Below are 20,289 nucleotides of genomic sequence, written 5' to 3' on the forward strand. Positions count from 1 at the left end.
CAAGTGTCCGGTTTGAATGGATTCTGCAGCGATTAATATGACTTATCGAAATTTAAAAGAAATGAATATAAAAGTCACGAATATTTTAGAATCGGTATAATAATTTTTCTAGACATTAGTGTCATAAAAAATAGTTTTGCATATATTTATGAATCTATAATGTCGAAAAATCAGAGAAAATGTATAAATAACTCCGAATATGATCAAGAACATTATTAATATAAACATGCTCTCTACTACATTAAGTTGGTCACTGCTCAGAAATTAGAGAAATTATTCGAAAAATCTATAGTTAAAGTTCGATTGACTGGTAGAGATTTTTATTTGCAAAAGTATACGATCAGTAGCGTTCGAAAACTTTATAGATAAAACTTTTATTATTTTACTAAATGGACAAGTTAAATATGACATTGCCCATGTATAATATAATAATAAATAATGACTACCGTTCAACATGTCCTCCATAGTGCGTTTTTGTTTCTTTATATCCTTTGATTTCAACTGTTTATTCTTCTTTTTTATTTTTCATACAAGTTCCTTTTCAGTTAAATATTCCTCGTCGGAGCTTGTATCCTCAAAACAAAAGTAAAATGTATTTAACATGTACCAATATGCAAATTATCTGACATATTCTTATTTCACCCATTTTTGTTAGTTCAATTCGACGTGATATGAATAACTTAGAAAAAATAATTGCAATTTTTTTATGACCGTTCAAAATAATTCTAATCTAAGCGTTTTTGAAAAATAATCAAGGTAATCTAAAAGTAAAATTATAAGACACTTACAGATATCACCTTATGTTTTTTAGCCGTACATATTTTTAGTGACTTACTACCAATTCTAGAAGGACCTGCCTTTCTATGTGGGACACTCTTTACAACATTTTTCTTTTCTTTATTTAGTTGTGATTTCTAGGTGAGAAATTTGATTTGATTTTTAATTGACAAAGAATTATCTGGTACATACGATTAAAATCTATTATTAGAGAATATACGAAATATAACCTGTGGTGCAGAGGATAGATTCACAGAATCTTTGTCATCTTCATCAACGTCATCAGTGCTTCGTCTTTTGATGATTCTTCTGTCCTCTTTTGTAGGATCTAATATGGAATATTTTTCTAAGTTATCGCGCATTTTACACATTGTCTTCCAGTCTAAAATATATAAAGTTCTATATTAAAAAACAATAAATAAATATTCGACCAAAAGAACAAGCATACAACATATAAATTGCCCAATGTCAAAAATGTATATAGGATGTGCTTGTACATATTTTATACACCGTTCTGACTTAAGGCAACCGAAATGATGAAAATTGATAAGTGTAAATTTTTAAAGTCAATGGAGAGTGAAAATATCATTAATACAGGATGTTCCACCTAACCTAACGTCACGTTACAATTAAACTCTCTGCTACCGGAGCATTAATAAAAATCGTTAAACTCGGGCTTGGAGGCGAGTCAACCGTGCAGGTATATCGGTATCAAAAGGTTGATAAAATAAACATATATATATATACACACACACATACACATATATACTTTTGCTTTTAATGCATTACTTACCACCATGAGCCAGGATCTTTGCGACCACAGTTTGCCAAATACATTTTTTTACTCTTGTTTTCATTATATTGGCGGGTCCAATATCTACGTTTGGCCATTGCAATTTAACCTCTTCCTTGCTGCCAATGATCTGGTCAAGTTTCTTTTCGTCTAAGCTATGTAGCAACCACTCGCGATAGCCAACCGCAATAGCATTATCTTCATTAATGAATTCACACAATACACATTCTTTGTCATTCATCTTATTTTTTTAAGAATTGCACTGGAAAATTATTGCAGTTATCAAATCTGATAGTCGGCGGCTATCGTTTACGTGTGTTGGGACGTGACACGTGTTAAGGGTTAGGGCGACTGCGTACACAGGACGCGTTGACGCGTTAGCGTGGGGAAGGCGACGTGATAGCCTTTTGGAGAACGCTGGAGAACATTCTAAAGAAAGCTATAATACACTCATTGGATATCGCATGTCATCGCTTTATTGCGCTCGTCGCTGCAACCGGCATAATACAAAAGTTCATAATTGCATAATGTGATTATTCAGTGTGATGCAGGATAGCGTCCAGTATTCGACGTACGACGATTTTCAAAATCGAATTTTCTGATTATAGATATCGGACGCTGTGTGAATCCTAGCTAGCTACATGCTTCTCGCTATTGAAAAGACATTTAATCCGCACCAATATAAAACCTATACATTCACAGATTGATCGTTAACTTCAAAACATTCAAATATATTGAACGTAAAACTATTACACACATCTAATAGTTTATTAACAACAGGCTTAATTCAAGTTTATGTTGTATCGCTGATGCATATGATAGTACAAAATTTTATTTTTAGCTTAAATTGTATAATAGTCAAAAGTAGAATATTCACTTTGAAAAAGGTAAAAAAAGTCTTTGTGATAAAAATCGATACAGTATGAACGATCACTATGAGCGAGGCCCATACAAACGTTACCTAGCTCATGGACGATGATGCAGAAATACCAGAATCGACATTACGTAGAAGACGTTTATTAGAAACAGCACAAAAAGAATCTTTACAGGTATACTCTTTAGAGAAATATAATTTAATAATTATCAAAGCTATAAATGAAATGGAATGCAAACACATTATGCTGAATTACAAGAAATCAAAATTGGTATATCACTTATTTCAATTTTAATTTTTCTTTTTTTTTCATAAAATTTGCTCTGTACCTATATGCTTTTTGTTTTTATTAAAAGTATTGAATTTTATTAACTATGTATTTTAAACAAATAAAATTGACCTTCGCTTTATATCGAATGTTTTAGGCTGAAAAACATGCCAATAATGAAAATGTATGGAATGCAGACGAATCATTGAGCAGTAACAGTGATAACTTATCATCAGATTCGACTGATACATCGAAAAATAAAGTAACAGATCGTAGCAGTATTGAAGAGTTAACATCAGTTTCAAGCACTAGTGATACGTCTGAAAATAAAGAATCAGATCGCAGCAGTACTGATGACAGATGTACCGATCAAACTCCTGATATTTTCTTTGATGAAAGTTTTGGTCATGCTGATGTAACAGACCCAAAAAGAAATGAAGAAAGTTTAATAATCAATTAATTATTTTCAAGAATAATTTAACGCTACCAAATCGCAAATGAGAATTACTAATAATTTTTTCATATATATAGTTTTTTCCAAACCGCATTTCTGTGACAAGATATCGTATTAACGTAATATAAATCTGAAAATATAACTTTGCACAAAATAACGTAAAATGTCTTTGCACATGAAGCTATTTTTGTATATATTTTTTAATTTGTTGCAAAAAGAACGTATAGATGTTAGTAGTACATATCATTTATTGCCATAATAGTATTATTTTCTATTATATTTTTGTATGTAAATAATTAAATCTTTACGAATTAGTCAGTTCGATTGTATACGCAAGATTCATTTTTTAGTCTTTGTAGATTATTTTCAGAAAAATTGAATATGTAAGCAACTAAAATTTGAACAAAGTGTACATAAAAATATGAAATAAAAAATATGTATGTCTAATTTAATCATATACGTAATTTTTTCACATAATAGGAAACTGTTAGGGCAATAAATGAGAGAGAAATTCACGATCACAGAGATTATATCGATTCTAACGGAGAAGTGAATGATGAAATGTCTGATTTGGAAAACCATTCTAGTGATGAGGACGAAGATAATGTAGATATTGTGATAAGAGCTGATGTACAGAATCACAGAGATAACGAACCGTGCGATGTTAACGAAGTAAGCAGCATCTTTAATCCTATTTTTCTTTTGTGTATCATCAGTCATTGTCTAAATTTGGACCCAAATAATGCAAGAAATATTGTGCTAATAATCCTCTGAAATAATTTTCAATTGAATTGCTTAAGCAATCGCCTTACCAACTTTTTTATATGGACTACAATATAATTATGTGTTAGATCATTTTGAAATTTTATATCCTTTGGAAACAAGTAAATTTAATACATTTCTGTGCATTATATTGGCTTTGTATTAGAATTTCAGAGATATAGTTTCATTCATTTTCTTTTATTTCATTTATTTTATTTTATGCTACAGAGAACTCCATTATATGAAGGCAGCGATATATCGAAGGAAGAGAGTAAGTTGCTGATCTTAAGCTTTTTGGCACGATATAATTTACCGGATATTGCCCTCAACAAACTTCTTGAGTTAGTTAATTGTCATTTACCGGCTAATGCGCACTGGCACCTTTCTAAATTTCAATTGTTAAAGAAATTTCGATCTGAAGATGTCAAAGTGTATTATTACTGTCCACAATGCGAAAACACTATTATCAACTTTGGTGCTATACACAGGAAAAATTGTGAGGAATGTGGATATATTTGTTACGAAGCTAAGCTAAAAGAAGCTCGAAATTACTTTCTTCATCTTCCACTGAAGAATCAAATTTCTTAATTGCTATTAGAGAATGAGCGTGTGTATCAGTCTCTTAGAAAGGAATGTGATGAATCCGATGTGATTAATGGAAGAGCATATAGAAAATTACTTGAAGAAAAGGTAATATCAAAGAATGCCATTACATTGCAGTGGAATACTGACGGAGTAAAAATATTTATATCTTCCAAAGTTTCGCTCTGGCCAATTCAGGTGGCTATAAATGAATTGCTGTATCATCTGAGACGTCAGTATATGATGTTAACCGGTCTGTGGTGTGGAAGCGGTAAGCCTATTATGAACCTGTTTTTAAAACCATTTGTAGACGAATTGACTGAACTGCATGAAGTTGGAATCATTTGTGCTACTTTACAAACTGCGGAACCTCTATAACAGTCAAGGTGTATACGATTCTCGCGCCTGTAGATTCTGTGGCTAGACCAATGCTACAGAATATAAAACAGTATAACGGAGAATTTGGTTGTTCGTTTTGTCTCAATAAAGGCGAAAGAATCTCAATTGGCCGTGGGTATACACGAGTATATCGTGGAATTGAGATTACAAAGAGAACAATTTATCAACATGAGCTAGATTGCGAAGAAGCTAATCGTACCAATATCGTTATAAGAGGTGTAAAAGGGTCATCCATACTTATGATGCTACCCATATTTAACGTATTGTTGTCATGTGTGTCTGATTATATGCACAGTGTATCACTAGGGATTGTGAAAACGTTTGCAGATAGTTGGTTTGATTCAAAGTGGTCGGACAAACCATGGTATTTAGGTCGCAACGGCAACACCGTTGACAAAATACTATTAAGTATAAAACCTCCTTGTGATATAACACGAACACCTCGTTCGCTAAACGATAGACATATGTGGAAAGCTTCCGAGTGGAAAAACTTTCTGCTATACTACTCGTTGGTTGCTATAAAAGGATCAATGCCTGAAAAATATAGGAAGCATTGGTTCCTTCTAGTATTCGCTATGCATTTACTTCTGAGGGATACCGTTTCTCAAATCGATATACGGACTGCGAAACAAGCTCTGGAGAAATTTGTTTACAAGGTAGAACACTTGTACGGTCCAGAATTTTTGAAATTCAACGTTCACTTACTCCTGCGTCTTCCTGATTCTGTAAAACAATTTGGATCTTTATGGGCACAATCAACGTTACCCTTTGAACACTACAACGGTGTTCTCGCCAAAATGTTTAAAAATTCACAGTGGGTACCGGAACAGATATTTAAAACATACATGCGATATAAAACAGTACACCAATTATGCGACACTGTGTTTTCTCGTAATGATTGTTCCATACGCGGAAAACTTCTATATGAAAAGTTGCTAATTGATAAGAATAAAACGATGAATACAATCAATTATAGTCTTTCATTACAATTACTTGGAGTCGGAGTTAATATTCAATTGTCTTTAACACAACAAGTATTAATCCAAGAATTACTTATAGAGCCAGTGATTTTAGACGAGGTGTGTTCGTTCCAGCGTTTTGTTTACAAAAAAGTCCTTTATCATACTGACAGTTATGAACGCTTAAAGAAAAGAGAAAATAGCACTATTAAAACAAAGGATTCAAAATATGACACGATCAGGAATATTCTTATCATTCGAACTCTCGTGTCAGATCAAAGTAAATGCGTCCTTTTTGTAAACGAGCTACTACCAACCGGCGAAGAGCTGATAAAAGATACCAATCTAAACATTAGTTCCAGTAGTTTTTGTACTTCTTTGCGAAAAACAACTCGTCAAATTTGTATATTCCCGAAATCGATATCTCAAAAGTGCGTTCAAGTTCCTTATGACCGAGAGATGATATATGCCACACCGCTCGTCAATTCTTTCGAGAAAGATTAATTATATCATTTATTTAAAAAAACGAACTTATTTCAAATAAGTGAAAGTTAAACGTAATGATAAAAAATTTTTAAATAAAAAATGTATAACTAATTTACAAATGCATATAAACGCGCGATGCAAGTTTATTATTGTACTAAACTCTTAATAAATTATGTATTAACAGATTAATCGCGGAACCATTAATTCTACAATTCGTCAATAGTAACGTTCTAAACAGTTACAATTGATAAACAATATTACAAATAGTTACAATTGGTTAATAGTAATGCTGCAAATAGTTGCCAATCGTTAATGATAATGTCCCAAATAGTTACAATTGGTTAATAGTAATGCTCCAAATAGTTACAATTAGTTTATGGTTAAACTCCTAATTGTTACCATTCAGCAATGGTAATACTCCAAATAGTTACAATTAATCAATGGTAACGTTCCAAATTGTTACCATTTGTCAATGGTTAGAAGACAACTAGTTACTATTAAAAGTGTTAACAGTTCACCATTTACACCATTCAGAACCAATGGTTACAACGAACGTACCATTCATTGCACCATTCGGATTTAATTGTAACCATTGGTTGGCCAATTGCAAATTTTCATGAGGGAATATTTAAAAAAAAGCTTTTGCAATAAAAAAATTTTTCAAAAACGTTAAAATTAGTGGATTTACACCCCTTTTTACATTAAACAATTTTTTTAATATTGAGGTTTTTTTGATGTTCATAAATTTAGAAGCAGTAGCCAACAGCCCATATATTAAGATACCTAATCAGCAGCAATTTTATGATGCTGTAAAAGAAGCAATAAGATTCGCGAAACAACGAATAAGAAATGCAATTCGCAGAAAACCAGGCGAAAAAGGTCGCTGAACAAGGCGGCGCGAAAAAGCGGATGCCATATTTGGCATAAACAGACGAGAGGAAGAAGAAATAGAAGATAGAGAGGAGAGAGAAGAAGGAGGAGGAGAATCATCTTAGATAACCCAGCGCTGCCATTCACTCATTGAAGTCACTGTTTTTGTTTTTTTTTGTCACTAAAATAGCATTATTGTCCAAAAAGGACTATTATCACTTTTTTATCCTTGTTTTATTCAGATAATAATGTTTATTTTTTATTATATTTTTATTAGATAGTAATGTTTATTTTTTTATTATTATATTTTTTATTGGTCGTGTAAATAATGCCTCGCGTTTTTAAAATAATATATGTATTATTTTAAATTGCAACAATTTATTCATTTCCTATTCCTTATCCCGATTAATTTCATTTAAAAGGTACAAATTATTAAAATTATATCAGTAATACAGGTTCATATTTGCTGATCAATATATATAGATAAAAACAAAATTAGGAAATATAGCAAATATGTATATTATAGGTAGAAACCGAAATAGTATCAATAATAAGCAAATATGAAGTTTATTAACTTGTATTACTGAAATAATTCAGTATTAATTCAAAATTAATTCTTCTTTCTGATGACAATTCAGCAGAAAGAAGAATTAACTTACTTATTTTTTATATATTTGAAATAAATAAAAGTACAAAACATATATTTAACCGTTTCCGACATGTTGAATTTTTGCTGACATTTATGACTCAGCACATGTTGTTGGCAACTTGCTCTCATGTTGCTCTTTATGTATAACGATAAACCGTTGACAGCAAACACGCAGCATATTGGCAGCAAAACGTGCTGAATTCGTGTGATGTCAAATCAAATGAGGCACACACCTTGTTCTAAATTTGCTGAAAACTAATGCCCTTTGTTTTCGGCAACATTACAGCAACAACACAGGCAGGTGGCTATCAGGAGGTATCAGCGACACCGTTTTATCGATTTATTCTTATGTGTACGCTGAATCACATACGACAGTGTATAATAATAGCATATATATTGCAACGACGTTTATGTAACATCCCAGATAACATTTTTTGCTGGCAAGTTTTGCGCGCGATGTGCATGCGAACTTTGTAACAGATTTGCATGCGTTTTGTTCGTAGAACGTGTTACATCGTGTATATTGCTTACAAGTGGCTAGCTCATGTATTGTCCAATACACCAGCATATCACATGCAAATGGATACCATTTTGCATGTGATTTGCTGGTGTATTGGATAATTATATTTGCTCGTAAGTTGCTTGCACCCAGATAACATCTTTTGCGCGCAAAGTTTGCGCGTCTTATGCATGTAAACTGTGTACGCGATTTGCGTGACTTTTGCCAGCAAGTTGAAATTCTGTAATTTCAGATTGAAATGGGTTTAACAAGTGAGTGCTAACGCCACCGCTAGGCGGCCACGCCGCAGGAGATTTTCTCGTGAGTTGAGTGCGGCCACAGGCGTTATATCTAGGCGCCACCGCCGCTAACTCGTCAGCTCATATACTTTAGTGACACTTTGAGGAGCTGCTTTTTGTAACTTCGAGACGAACATTCGCTCTCATTCTTTTCAAACATAGCGTATGTGTGAAAACGCTGTTCCACATAAAATTTTATATTTTTACAAGTAAATAACAATTTGTATTGTTATTTAATCTTGTACATAAATTAAATGTTTAATTCAAATTTAATCTTTTTTTAAATCTTTTTTAACAAAAAGAATACAAGAAATATTTTTTTGTAAACTAAAAACATTTATTACGTTTACATTAATGTATTCTGTTTTAATAAATCTATCTGGGTTTGGATCTTATTTTTCAATCGGTCTTAATACCATATTTTCGGTGCGGAAATTCCGATCAATTCAAATTAACTTTTTTTAAATTGGTTTTAATAGCACATTTTCGGCAGGGTATTGAGATCGCGCGCAAAATGTGCTAGCGTTTTGCGTGCATATCGCTTATTGAGATCGCGCGCAAAGTGTGCTAGCGTTTTGCGTGCATATCGCTTATTGAAATTGCGCACAAAGTGTGCTAGTGTTTTGCTAGCGCTATGACGACGCAGTTGGATAAGGTTTTGCTTGTGTTGTAGGAATCCCTTTTGCGCGTGATTTGCTGAACGTTTACCCGCAAAATGTTTTCTGGGATTGCGTTTTGCAATGTTATGCGTTTCGTTGTATAAATTGCGTTCGGTAATATCAGAGAGGATAAAACAAATCCTATATGAAATTACTATAAAATTACCATGAAGTAAGAAAATAGAAAATGACAATAGAAAATATAACAATAAAGAATATATTATAATAGAAAATATGTTATATAATAGAATTAATATCATAATAATACGACTAATATGACTAAGAATTCCAATTATTCATTGCATTAGATTGAATGTAAAACAAATATTGCGTTTTCAATTTATAGTTTGCATTGAAAAAAAAATTAAATCAAAATTAAGCATGATTTAAAAATTTTTAAAGAGTACGTTGCGTCGCATACGAAATAAAAAAAAGAATTGTTACAAATAAAAAATTTGAGGAATGAGAAATTTGTGAAGAACGTATCAGACCAGATCTATGAGTCTCTTCTCTCTGTCTCATTACGATTGACAATTCAATAAAGTCACAATAATTGATATATGTAATGCACAACAATATGTAATAAAATAATTATGAAATAATTAAGGTAGAAATTAATTTTTAGTTGTCCAAATAATGTGCGCGTGACAAACTAAAGTTAGAACGTCAAATATGTTAAATTATGTTTATTATAAGGTGTATCTAATATATATATTTACAATCGCTTTAATACACGTAAAACCATTTAAGATAATATATCCGTTATTCCTCGGCGTTACAGCGCGCCTCGCTGCAACACTGGCAAATTGTATTCCTACATCGTCGCTTTTATCTCCGTGAAATGTACACGATTTCATCATGGGTATTTGTCTATTGTGTACCTGAGGCAAGGACCGTTGCTTGCATTAATACGCTTGCAGATAGCAAGGCTTCGGGGTGGAGCAAGTAATATAATTTCAGGAGAAAGATATATCCTTTTCTTTCTTTCATTTTCCCTCCTCCCCCGCGCGCATAGCACTTCTCTACCGTCTAGAAAATTATTCTACTCCTAAGTCGCATATTCACTGTTATACTCGATCGTACGTCTAACTTAGATCCATAATATGCGTAGTACACGGTTCTACATTTGTATCGTTCGGGGACGGATTATGTCGGAAAGCCGAGAAAGAGAGAGGTGCGTGAACTGTTTAAGACGACGTTGTGTAGGTAACGTCATCGAAGGTGTTGTATTATATATAATATACTATATATTACATATAATATGTGTATATGTGAGGTATGTTCAGGCTGAATTGCACCGAGACGATTCCAGTCGATCAATTCTGATTGGTGATTCTGTAGCCATACATTAAATCTATTATAAAAAAAAAGATACTCAAGTTAATCAAAATTAAAGAGTACTGGAATTACATTGGATAATTAGGTATTGAAGATTGACTAATGTCGCTTTCTCAATTTAACTTCTAATTCGCATCGACTATTCAGATTAGTAACTTGGCATGTTTCTTTAAAAAACAATGCAAATAGAGGAAAATGATTAATTGTTGCCTGACTAATTCATTTTTTTACATTGGATTTTGACAGCACGCATTTAGAAACATTTGTCACTTGTGATCACTTGTAGAACAATAAAGAAAAAGGTCGATCAATTACAGAGGGTGCAAGTTTGATCGCTAGCCAACCAGAATTAGCATCGACTGATATTGGATGCAATCTGCCACTGTAGATGTCGATTCTGGATCTATGTTCGTTCTCAGGGGCCCGAATGACGAAACACAGGCTCGATGCGAATTTCGGGATGGTCTCATCCTATGGATGTTCGTGATACACGCCGTCGCTGGTCGCGCGAGACGTTTTGCAAGTGAACGTACAAGCATTTCGAAATTTCCGACACATACGATTTGGCTATGCCCGCCCCCGCAATGCGCTATTCAACGTAACATTAAGTGAAGTTTTATATGCTCATTCGCAGCCAGAAACGCCCCACGTTTATTTTATATTTTTCGGATAAAGGTCACTTTCCCGCGGTTAAATCGATAAAGCATCACATCGTAAATTCTCGTCAAAGTTCAAATTTAGTATATTATTTTTATATATATCACACATTCACCTCACACGTATGCGCACCGCAACGTTCTCCCACTATACTCACACCCTAAATTATCTCTGCTTTTCTTTTCCTCTAATTTCCTTTTTGACATCAATAAAAAATTATATATATATTTATATATATATTTTTCATATATATTTCAATTATTTTATCATTAATTAATTAATTGCGCAATTAATTAATTAATCGTTATATCTTATTGTTCCATTAAAGTTTAAACTAAAATGTTCTGCCTGTGGTATGCGTACCTCTGGCAAGTACCACTTAAATATATATATACATACGTACACACACACACACACACACACACACACACACACACACACACACACGCACGCACGCACGCACGCACGCACGCACGCACGCACGCACGCACGCACGCACGCACGCACGCACGCACGCACGCACGCACGCACGCACGCACGCACGCACGCACGCACGCACGCACACCCACATACATACACACTCATATATATATATATATATATATATATATATATGCACATATGTATATGAAAACATGTATGTGTGTATATATATATTTGTAATATATATAAAGTATTATTCACTTATATATTTATCTGTATTTTCCAGTTTTTTATAAGTATCATCATGAATAACTCACAATATCTAACTACACTGCTTTGAGATTAATTGGGTAATCGGTGCAAATAAGACATTAATTGTTTCTACTATACCAATAATTGTTTATCGAGCAAGGTAAACCATCAACTACCGGAGCCGATTGCAAATATCCTTGATTTTTATACTTTATAAACGTGAACGTCCATTATTTTAAATTTGGAACATATTCTCATAAATACAAATTTCTGACAATTTTATTTATAACAAAATTTCATTTTTTTCGCATAATATACAAAAAATGGCATGATACCCAATTTTTCTAAATAGAATCATTCCTATAAATAATTACCTATTTCTATTAATATTGCAATGTATACGCCATCTCGTAATTATTTTGGTAAAATGGCGCATTCATAAAAATAAACTAACACCTTTCCAGATATCCATCAACATTTTGCTCTTTAGTACGATGTAAATTCATTTTTTAATTTTCTGATTGTTTCGTGTTTTAATACTGGGACGATACTTTTATTATTAAAACTTTTTTTGATTTTATCCAGCCACACAATTCATTCGATTTAAACATGCGAATATGAAATACAAATTATGTGTAGCTAAACCAGAAAACATTTATCAATGATTGTAAAAAAATTAAATGTCTAATTTGCGCAAGTATAATTTATCGAATCGAATTAATACAGTGTATTTGCAATACCAAGACGAATGATCGCAATTTCAAATATTTTTACATATTTAATTCTTATCGCGAAAATAAAATTTACTAAAGATTCCATCTCAAAATTCTTTGTGTATGCGTTACCACAAGTTATATTGTGTCATAGAGAGTGCAAAATATTCGAAACAAAGTTACAATTTTCTAAAAATTACTTGATTTATATCAATTCAATTTATAGAGGATGTGATCCAAATGCTTGAATAAATTAACAATATTTCTAAGAATTACTTGGTTTGCACCAATTCGATTTGTGTTTAAGTTGCTTTATGAAATTTCAATGCTTTCTCTGTTCTTGTATTGTCCTATTTGATCAAAATGTTGAAAATGTGATATCCAATCAACATTCTATTAAAGGTCATCATTTTAAAAATAAGATGCGAGCCACTGCACATTTTTGATCAAAGAGCAAAATGAAAGGCGAATGCTCGTTGCCATATTATGTTCTTTCGTGCGATACCGCTGTTAAATGCATGACAAAGACAAACATGACATGATTTTAACTTTCTATTATCTTCAAGTGTACCGCGACAATATAATTAAAAAAACAAAAGAATTCTAACAAGAATTCGATAAAGTATAATTATAGACGTTGCTTTACGAGCAAAGCGAATGATCGGCTAGGCTTCTTTAGAATATTTATGTGCGCCAAATGCTGGCGACGATAAATCCGGAAATAATTAAAAAATCAACTAGCGATCTTGACAATCGCGATAATTAATACGGCTGAAATTTTCAAAACGAGGTTCGTTGCGCGAGATGCAGGACGTTCGGTGAGGAATTTTGTACTCTTCTAAGATCATATCGGCTTGCTGACATAAAGAAACGCGCATAAACCATTATAGAAAGTTTCCTATTTTTCGGAAAGCCATTAAAGACTGGTTGAATATTTGTACCATGATCAGTGTTATCAATTTATATCTTTGAGCGCTTAGCCTGACGAGACTTGGCAGTGCGACGTGATTTTTTTGCGGCATCACCCGACGTTTCTTCTGCAGTAGGTTTCCGTTTAAAGGATATCGAAGGCACGGGAGCCTTTGGAGGTGCCATGTCCACCGTCGGCGTCGATGGAGATTGCGTAACTACAGATTGCTGTACCACTTCGGTGGGACTGTGAGCATCTGCGATGGGAATGAAGTCATGCCCTTCACCAAACGCATCCGGCAACACTCCCTGATTGGCTAAAGCTTGTAAATCTTCTGTGGGGACTGGCATTGACTGGCCACAACCTACGCATACTGGTATTGCTGGTGATTTGGATCGCCAATATTGTAGTTCGGTTTTACACTTGTTCAACTCCTAAAACAAAATTTGTATTTGTAAGAAAAGAATGTAGATTTCTATCCTATTATAATCGAGAATAAAAAGTCAAGATTAAGATTATAAAATAAAGCTTTCTAAATAAATTTTGCATAAAGTAGTCGCAGAGCTGATGAATGTTGGCGCGGTAATCAGTGCGCAAGTTATTGCGGTTCAAAATACAGATTTTATTTCAATCCGGACGTTTCGGTCTTTTTCAGCAAATAATATACAGAAACCATAGATCTCAATTAAATCTCCATAGCAAAAGAATCGTTCAGTGTATCTCTATGGTATCGACTTATAGTAACAATCTGGTTAATCATTCCAGTGTCAACTAACAAAACTAAAAATTTAAAAAGTATATAATTCTACCAGAACTGACAGATTATATCAGTGACACATCGAGGCAACTTACTAAGTTCACCACAGAATATTTAATTTTAAACAAATTATAGGAAAAATAAGAAAATTTCTTGATGACAAGTTTTTCAAATTCGTTTGTACTAACTGAATTACATGTATCCGCACCACTAGTTAAAGAAACTATAGTTCATTAACGACTAAGTCAAAAGATAAAAAGTAAAATACATACACAGTACAACGGTCGGAAAATGGTCATTAAATAAATAACAATCAATAGACAGTAAAAGAAATATTAGCAAACTAAAACATTATTATTGAGTCATTGAAAATAAATAATAATCAATAAACAGTACATTAACAGGACATTAATAGAACTGAAAGAATATCATCGAGTCATATTATGTGTTCATTGTAAGATTACTTAAGATCGATGTACATGCATGATAAAAATTCAGTATCAGATTGCAAATTTATAGTATTTTTTTAATCTAGATGTAACATTTCAGATTCTTCGTTTAAAAAAGAACGCTTCACTATTTAAAATATTTTAAAACATTCACGTTATTCTAATCGAAATCATGATTATAATGCACTCTGTGTGCTGTTACAACAGAACAATTATCATTATTTTTGCAGATAACTCACTCTCACTCTCTCTCTCTCTCTCTCTCTCTCTCTCTCTCTCTCTCTCATTATGGTGTTCTGTTACTCTAAGTTTTTAATTTTCTATCTGTTTGTTCTACATAGGATGCATCACAATCTTTGCAACTAATTTTATATATGACATTTTTCTTAGCCTTGTTCGAAAGAACATCTTTCTGAGCCTTAATGATTTTGTTTAACTTATTGAGGCTAAAGAAATGCTAGTTTTACATCCATATCTCTAGAGACCTTCTTGAATGTTTCAGATATTCCCGAAATATATCCCAGAATCGTAAATTAAGTTTTCGTTCAATTTCTGCTTATTATTTGAAGATGACCCAAAATGGCCAAAACGTCCGAATTGAAATAAAGTTTGTATTTTGAACAGCAATAAATTGTACACTGATTACCGCGACAACATTCATCAGTCATCAACCGTGTAACTGTTTTACTTGAAAATTTAGAAAAATAAACTTCACAGATTATATTTTGCATATTACAAATTAAAAAGTTTATCTTTATTCTAAATCTTTTAAATATATCTGAATATAAACACCTGTAGAAGTGTGCTGAATTTTCGCGACGTCTCCTCATTCTTCTTATCATTATCATCCAATCGAGTGGCGTATTCTACGATTTGCTTCTGTTGATCCGCAATTTTCGCCTTGCAACTCTTCAAATCCCTGCGCATTAATGTTAGCTGGCTGTTGTATCGTCTCATGCCCTGTTTGATCTTGCGAATCCGTTTTCGCAAAACCATATTCGATTGTGGCGGTGACACATTGGATTCCAAAAGTGCAGGATCGTCCGAGCAATGCGATGAAGATCCTTCTTCCTCAGTATTGCCAGTTTTTCCATTCCCAACGGTCAAGGGTGCAGAATCCAGGCACATAAATGGTTTACTCACGCTACTAGAAGCTACAACAAGTTACCTTTAATAAAATTATATTACGAAAGTATACAAAAATGTTGAATCAATAGCTTACAGGAGAATGTTCCTGCAAGATCCAAAAAGTCAGCACCAAAATAAGGTATTTCTGGTAAAGTTGGTTCAATATGTTCCTTGAAATATTCCATAGCCATAGTGCTCAAATCAAACAATTCGTCTGTGACTTTGTAAGGTCTTTGTAATTTCGGAGTAACTTTTATGTAATGAAGAATACGATAAACTTCATCTAAAATCTGTAAAATGGCAATAGAATATTCACTTTTGTTTCTGTGACTCTTATGAGTTTAAACATAATTATATAAAGAGCTTGTATAAGTTGAGAGCTAATTGATTGTAAAAGAAGATAATTCAAAAAGAATTGTCGCTGACAAATTTTAGTATACACTTTATCACACTTTATTCTCTACATAGTGGCAAATATAAGGAAAAAAGTAATGCAGAAAAAATGCAAATACCTAAAAAAAACATGAAAAATATGGAAGTTTAAGCAAATTCAATCTTATTAGTTCAAGTTTGTCACATAACATACAACCTTAGTCTTTATTTTATGAATCTCATCATACTTACCTCACCAGGAAAAAAGCAGCAATGCTTCCGTTCAATATGCTTGCCAAAACTCATTTGTAACAAGGTGAGCCGCATATGCAAAGTTTCTATAATGTCCGACTCGCACGCTAACGGATGATTCCGACGCGCGGATTCACGTCTAGGCATTTGTGCCTTGATAGCTTGAAAACGACTCAACATTTGAGCTTGTAGCTTTTGAAACGTAGAATTCAGCATTGATCCACAAATGCGGTCCAGTTGATGGCAAACCTGTGAAACAAAACACTCACTATAGTAATTCAATTCGAGGAAATGAATTAAGCATTTAGAATTTGACTTACTAAGCGCATATGTGCTACCATATTGAAACCTAGGTAGCCAAAGATCTTCTCAAGAACCTCGACAGGTAAATCCAAGAGATTGAGATTGCGTGGTTCAATGGTGGCTCCATTGTTAGATGTGCCAGCTGTTACAGAATGATGCTTTTTCAAAGAGTTTACTTCTACTTCACCAACTGGTCCACTGCCACCATTGCTTCCCATGTTACTTGATTGACGTGTTGACACCATTTTTTTTTGTTTTTCGATAAGCAAGTTTATTCAAAACCTGAAGTAAAAAGCAATCTTTTTTTCACAATAAATAATAATAATAAATACACAAAACACGTTATATAAATACATATGTAACACATTGTCAGAATTAGATAAACACATATATTATGTACAATTAAATTTATTTAATTTCCACATTTTACTCTTACAAATTTTAAAAGATTATGTAATATAACAAATTCTTTATAATAAAAAAATTCTTTTAATATATATTTTAGTAAATCAATTTGACAGTAGCACAAAATATAATATAAACATATAAGTATTCTGATAAAATGTTTTAAAACAATAAATAAAAAACATAGACAATTTCTAAAATAAAATATCAATAAATGTAAATGAAATACACGTTTGTGATTATTAACATATTATTTATATTAGCACTTCTCGATAAAGAAGATTACAAATGCATTATTTTTGTTGCAATTCACAGACTCGAAAACCAAAGAATGACACCAGGAGATTTTAATCGTTGTAAGAACATTCCCCATAATGTATTCGTGCCATTAAAGCGTTTTATTTTTTCCACAACAAACAATAGTTTTATGCGAATTGTCTTCTGCTCGCGGAACTTGGTTAAATAGTAAACCCCGATTCCAAGTCAACGAACTTGCTTCAGCAAGGTCTATCAAGAGTCTGAAGAGTCAAATGTGTGTTGTGTAAGCACTCCAGATACAAATCGAACGTAATCATTCGACGAAGAGACACCACAAGACAAGTCGCATAGGACGATACTCTAAATTCGAATAGAATAATTCGCGATTTTCATGGAATGCGCAACGAGATCCACTCCAATGAAGCATTTTTGCCAAGACTTTGCGATTGTATTTATTTATTTACTTAAGACAATTGCGGGATCTCTTAAGGAAAAAAGAATCGCGCGAGTCACCTGCTCGTTGCGAATGTTCCGATTACTTGGATCGGGAGGTTCTTTCGAGGTCATACAAATGTCCGATTAAAAACCGGAATCGGAAGAGTCTACAACATCACGATCGACTGGAAAATTCAAAGGAAGACTAGAAGATGAATACTAGACCGGAGAAGTTCGATCAAGAGCAGCACTTGGATCAGGATCGTTGCATAAACAAGACGCTGAGCAACGGTCGCTCAGTTTTCACTGATCACCACCGCGCTCGAACCGAGTCGACTTCTTTTTCGGTCGGAAATGCATCGCGGAGTCGCGGTAGAGCGAACTTTCGATTTTCCATCGATCGTACGTGGCCACTTGGAAGTCGACCAGGCGACAATGACCGAGAGTCGAGCGAAATCAGGCTCACCCGTGTTCATCAGGCGGGTGACGACTCTGGGCACAGCTCCGTGTACACGTCCCGCGTGGATCCGCGTCGCGATCGCCGAGATCGGAGCAGAGCCGAAGAGCGTCGAGCGCGGCCAAGCCGCGGGGCTACCTCCTATCAATCCGGGTCGGAGCGAAGGCGAGCGTTTAACGGTCGCGGGAAGAGGTACGCGCGGCGTCGCGGGGAGCCGAGGGAAAATAGGGGAAGGGGAGCGGGAGCGGGAACGGGGGGAGGGGGGGTGCGGCACGTAGACAGGAGGGAAGGAGAGCGAGCTGCGGCGCGAACAAAAGGTCGGAGTCGAGTTAGGTGCCGAGTGTGACGAGCTGATTTCACCGTAAACGCAAAAGGTACCGCAGCCCGCGCGCACCCGTCGTTCCGGAGGCGAAGAAAGATCGAAACCGACCCTCCAGGCCGTCAAGTATCGCCAGTACCTGGCTAGCGTGATATCGACTTCGGGGAGCGCGAGGCCTCACGCCTCACTCACGATTGAGGTGTCTCTCTCTCTCTCTCTCCCTCTCCCTCCCCCCCTCCGGAACCTGTCGCCCTTGTAAGGGAAACCGAGGAAACGGGGGACGGTGACGGTGGCGACGGCGGCAGCAGCAGCAGCGGCGGCAGGAGGGGAGAAAGGGGAAAGGTATCCCGCCACCGAAGACGAGACGCGAACAACGATGACGACGACGACCACGACGACGATGCCGATGACGCCGACAACGTGCGTAGAGAAACGAATGTGGAGAAACAAACCGGGTGACCTGTGCACGCGAGCAATCGATGCACCCGCGATCTTCTCTTTCTCCTCGCTACAAGATCGTGTAGAGCTAGCCGCCTGCTCGCCGAGAACGAGAGAGATCGGGAGAGATAGTGAGGGAAGGGGCCGAGGGGGGGAGGGAAGGGGAGAGAGGAAGAGAGCGTGGCTCGAGGGCTCGACGAAGGGAGAGGATGATGATGACGACGACAACGACGACATGCCCCAAGTTAGGCGAGCGGCAACATCACTGTATCCGCGTTGGCGTTTCCAGCGACATTTTGACGGAGAGAAACTTCCCCGCCCGTCTTTCCCCTCGCTTTGCTCGCCCCTCCGCCCCCCCCTGCTCCGCTCGCCAAGCTACTCCCCACTGCCGCGTTCGTTCTCGCTTCGTTTTACTGCCAAGCTTCCTCGCACTCTCTCTCTCGCCTTCGCATTCGCTCTCTTTTCGTCGTTCTCCTTTTTTCCTGTCCTTCTCACTCACTCACTCACTCATTCACCTCACACACATGCACACACACACTCTCTCTCTCTCTCTTTCTCATTCGTTAAAAGGCCCGTGCAATTATGGCGCGATTATACATAATTCTACAACTGAAGAAAAAATCGTCATTTCTCTTGCAAGCAAGCAGCTTTACCCTAATCCATTTTACCTGCTTACGCCAACTGTCTTGGTCGTGGAGTCGCGGACAGCTCGCAGTTCGCGTTGCAGCGGTTCGGGGGACAGGCTCCTCTCGTCACTCCTTCTCTCTCTCTCTCTCTCTTTCACTCGCTGTCCCTTCGCGATCGTATCGAAAATAAATGTTGTCACTGGTCGTGACGAGTTGTTGTTGGCTCCTCGCGCGCACGCGAATATCGCAGACGGTGATAGCACGCGGCACCGCGGCGTACACCCGGGATCCGCGACGCGCGGCCGTTGCTACGCTCCAAAGCGGCGTACCGGGGCAACGCCGACGACGTCGACGGCGGGCAACGGCGGCGGCACGGAGATGCGCACATACGTACAACCGCGGCGAGAATACGCGCTCGCGCGACGCACACGCTCCCGCTTCGACCGTCCGAGAGTTCGACACGCGCG

At 35.7% G+C, this 20,289-nt stretch overlaps 4 protein-coding genes across 9 annotated transcripts; 2 read left to right on the forward strand and 2 right to left on the reverse strand.

Annotated features, from left to right (window-relative positions):
• Positions 1-749: 749 nt before the first annotated feature.
• On the reverse strand, positions 750-1,824 carry LOC105205145. The gene is made up of 3 exons (XM_039455927.1): positions 1,571-1,824; positions 1,008-1,159; positions 750-914 (listed from the first exon to the last, which is right to left on the reverse strand). Exons 1-3 carry the CDS (start codon positions 1,809-1,811, stop codon positions 774-776), a joined length of 534 nt encoding a protein of 177 aa, XP_039311861.1. The 5' UTR covers positions 1,812-1,824; the 3' UTR covers positions 750-773.
• Positions 1,825-2,520: 696 nt separating this feature from the next.
• Positions 2,521-3,193, forward strand: LOC120359197. The gene is made up of 2 exons (XM_039455929.1): positions 2,521-2,619; positions 2,870-3,193. Exons 1-2 carry the CDS (start codon positions 2,539-2,541, stop codon positions 3,170-3,172), a joined length of 384 nt encoding a protein of 127 aa, XP_039311863.1. The 5' UTR covers positions 2,521-2,538; the 3' UTR covers positions 3,173-3,193.
• Positions 3,194-3,705: 512 nt separating this feature from the next.
• LOC105204497 lies at positions 3,706-4,547 on the forward strand. Its single transcript, XM_039455928.1, has 2 exons — positions 3,706-3,838; positions 4,157-4,547. Exons 1-2 carry the CDS (start codon positions 3,728-3,730, stop codon positions 4,514-4,516), a joined length of 471 nt encoding a protein of 156 aa, XP_039311862.1. The 5' UTR covers positions 3,706-3,727; the 3' UTR covers positions 4,517-4,547.
• Positions 4,548-12,034: 7,487 nt separating this feature from the next.
• LOC105195461 (F-box only protein 28) lies at positions 12,035-20,097 on the reverse strand. 6 transcript variants are annotated; one of them, XM_011160868.3, is made up of 6 exons: positions 19,211-19,381; positions 16,902-17,166; positions 16,582-16,830; positions 16,052-16,247; positions 15,622-15,983; positions 12,035-14,057 (listed from the first exon to the last, which is right to left on the reverse strand). In XM_011160868.3, the coding sequence occupies exons 2-6, from the start codon at positions 17,127-17,129 to the stop codon at positions 13,674-13,676; spliced, it is 1,419 nt and encodes a 472-aa protein (XP_011159170.1). In that variant the 5' UTR covers positions 17,130-17,166; positions 19,211-19,381; the 3' UTR covers positions 12,035-13,673. The 6 variants fall into 6 exon arrangements, with proteins under 6 accessions (XP_011159170.1, XP_011159166.1, XP_039311705.1 ...); XM_011160864.3 differs by lacking the exon at positions 19,211-19,381 and adding an exon at positions 19,865-20,097 and having other exon boundaries at positions 12,127-14,057; XM_039455771.1 differs by lacking the exon at positions 19,211-19,381 and adding an exon at positions 19,865-19,990 and having other exon boundaries at positions 12,127-14,057; positions 16,902-17,183.
• Positions 20,098-20,289: the final 192 nt, after the last annotated feature.

The sequence above is a fragment of the Solenopsis invicta genome, chromosome 12 (genome assembly GCF_016802725.1).
Source record: "Solenopsis invicta isolate M01_SB chromosome 12, UNIL_Sinv_3.0, whole genome shotgun sequence".
Classification (NCBI taxonomy): Eukaryota; Metazoa; Arthropoda; class Insecta; order Hymenoptera; family Formicidae; genus Solenopsis; species Solenopsis invicta.

Coding starts and splice junctions, on each gene's coding strand:
- LOC105195461 (XM_011160868.3), bottom strand. CDS start 17,129: ATGGTGTCAACACGTCAATCAAGTAACATGGGAAGCAATGGTGGCAGT. Junction 16,248..16,581: donor GCTGCTTTTTTCCTGGTGAG/GTAAGTATGATG, acceptor GCCATTTTACAG/ATTTTAGATGAAGTTTATCG. Junction 14,058..15,621: donor AATTCAGCACACTTCTACAG/GTGTTTATATTC, acceptor ATTTTGTTTTAG/GAGTTGAACAAGTGTAAAAC.
- LOC120359197 (XM_039455929.1), top strand. CDS start 2,539: ATGGACGATGATGCAGAAATACCAGAATCGACATTACGTAGAAGACGT. Junction 2,620..2,869: donor CACAAAAAGAATCTTTACAG/GTATACTCTTTA, acceptor CGAATGTTTTAG/GCTGAAAAACATGCCAATAA.
- LOC105204497 (XM_039455928.1), top strand. CDS start 3,728: ATGTCTGATTTGGAAAACCATTCTAGTGATGAGGACGAAGATAATGTA. Junction 3,839..4,156: donor AACCGTGCGATGTTAACGAA/GTAAGCAGCATC, acceptor TTTATGCTACAG/AGAACTCCATTATATGAAGG.
- LOC105205145 (XM_039455927.1), bottom strand. CDS start 1,811: ATGAATGACAAAGAATGTGTATTGTGTGAATTCATTAATGAAGATAAT. Junction 1,160..1,570: donor AAAGATCCTGGCTCATGGTG/GTAAGTAATGCA, acceptor TATATATTTTAG/ACTGGAAGACAATGTGTAAA. Junction 915..1,007: donor ATCTATCCTCTGCACCACAG/GTTATATTTCGT, acceptor TTTCTCACCTAG/AAATCACAACTAAATAAAGA.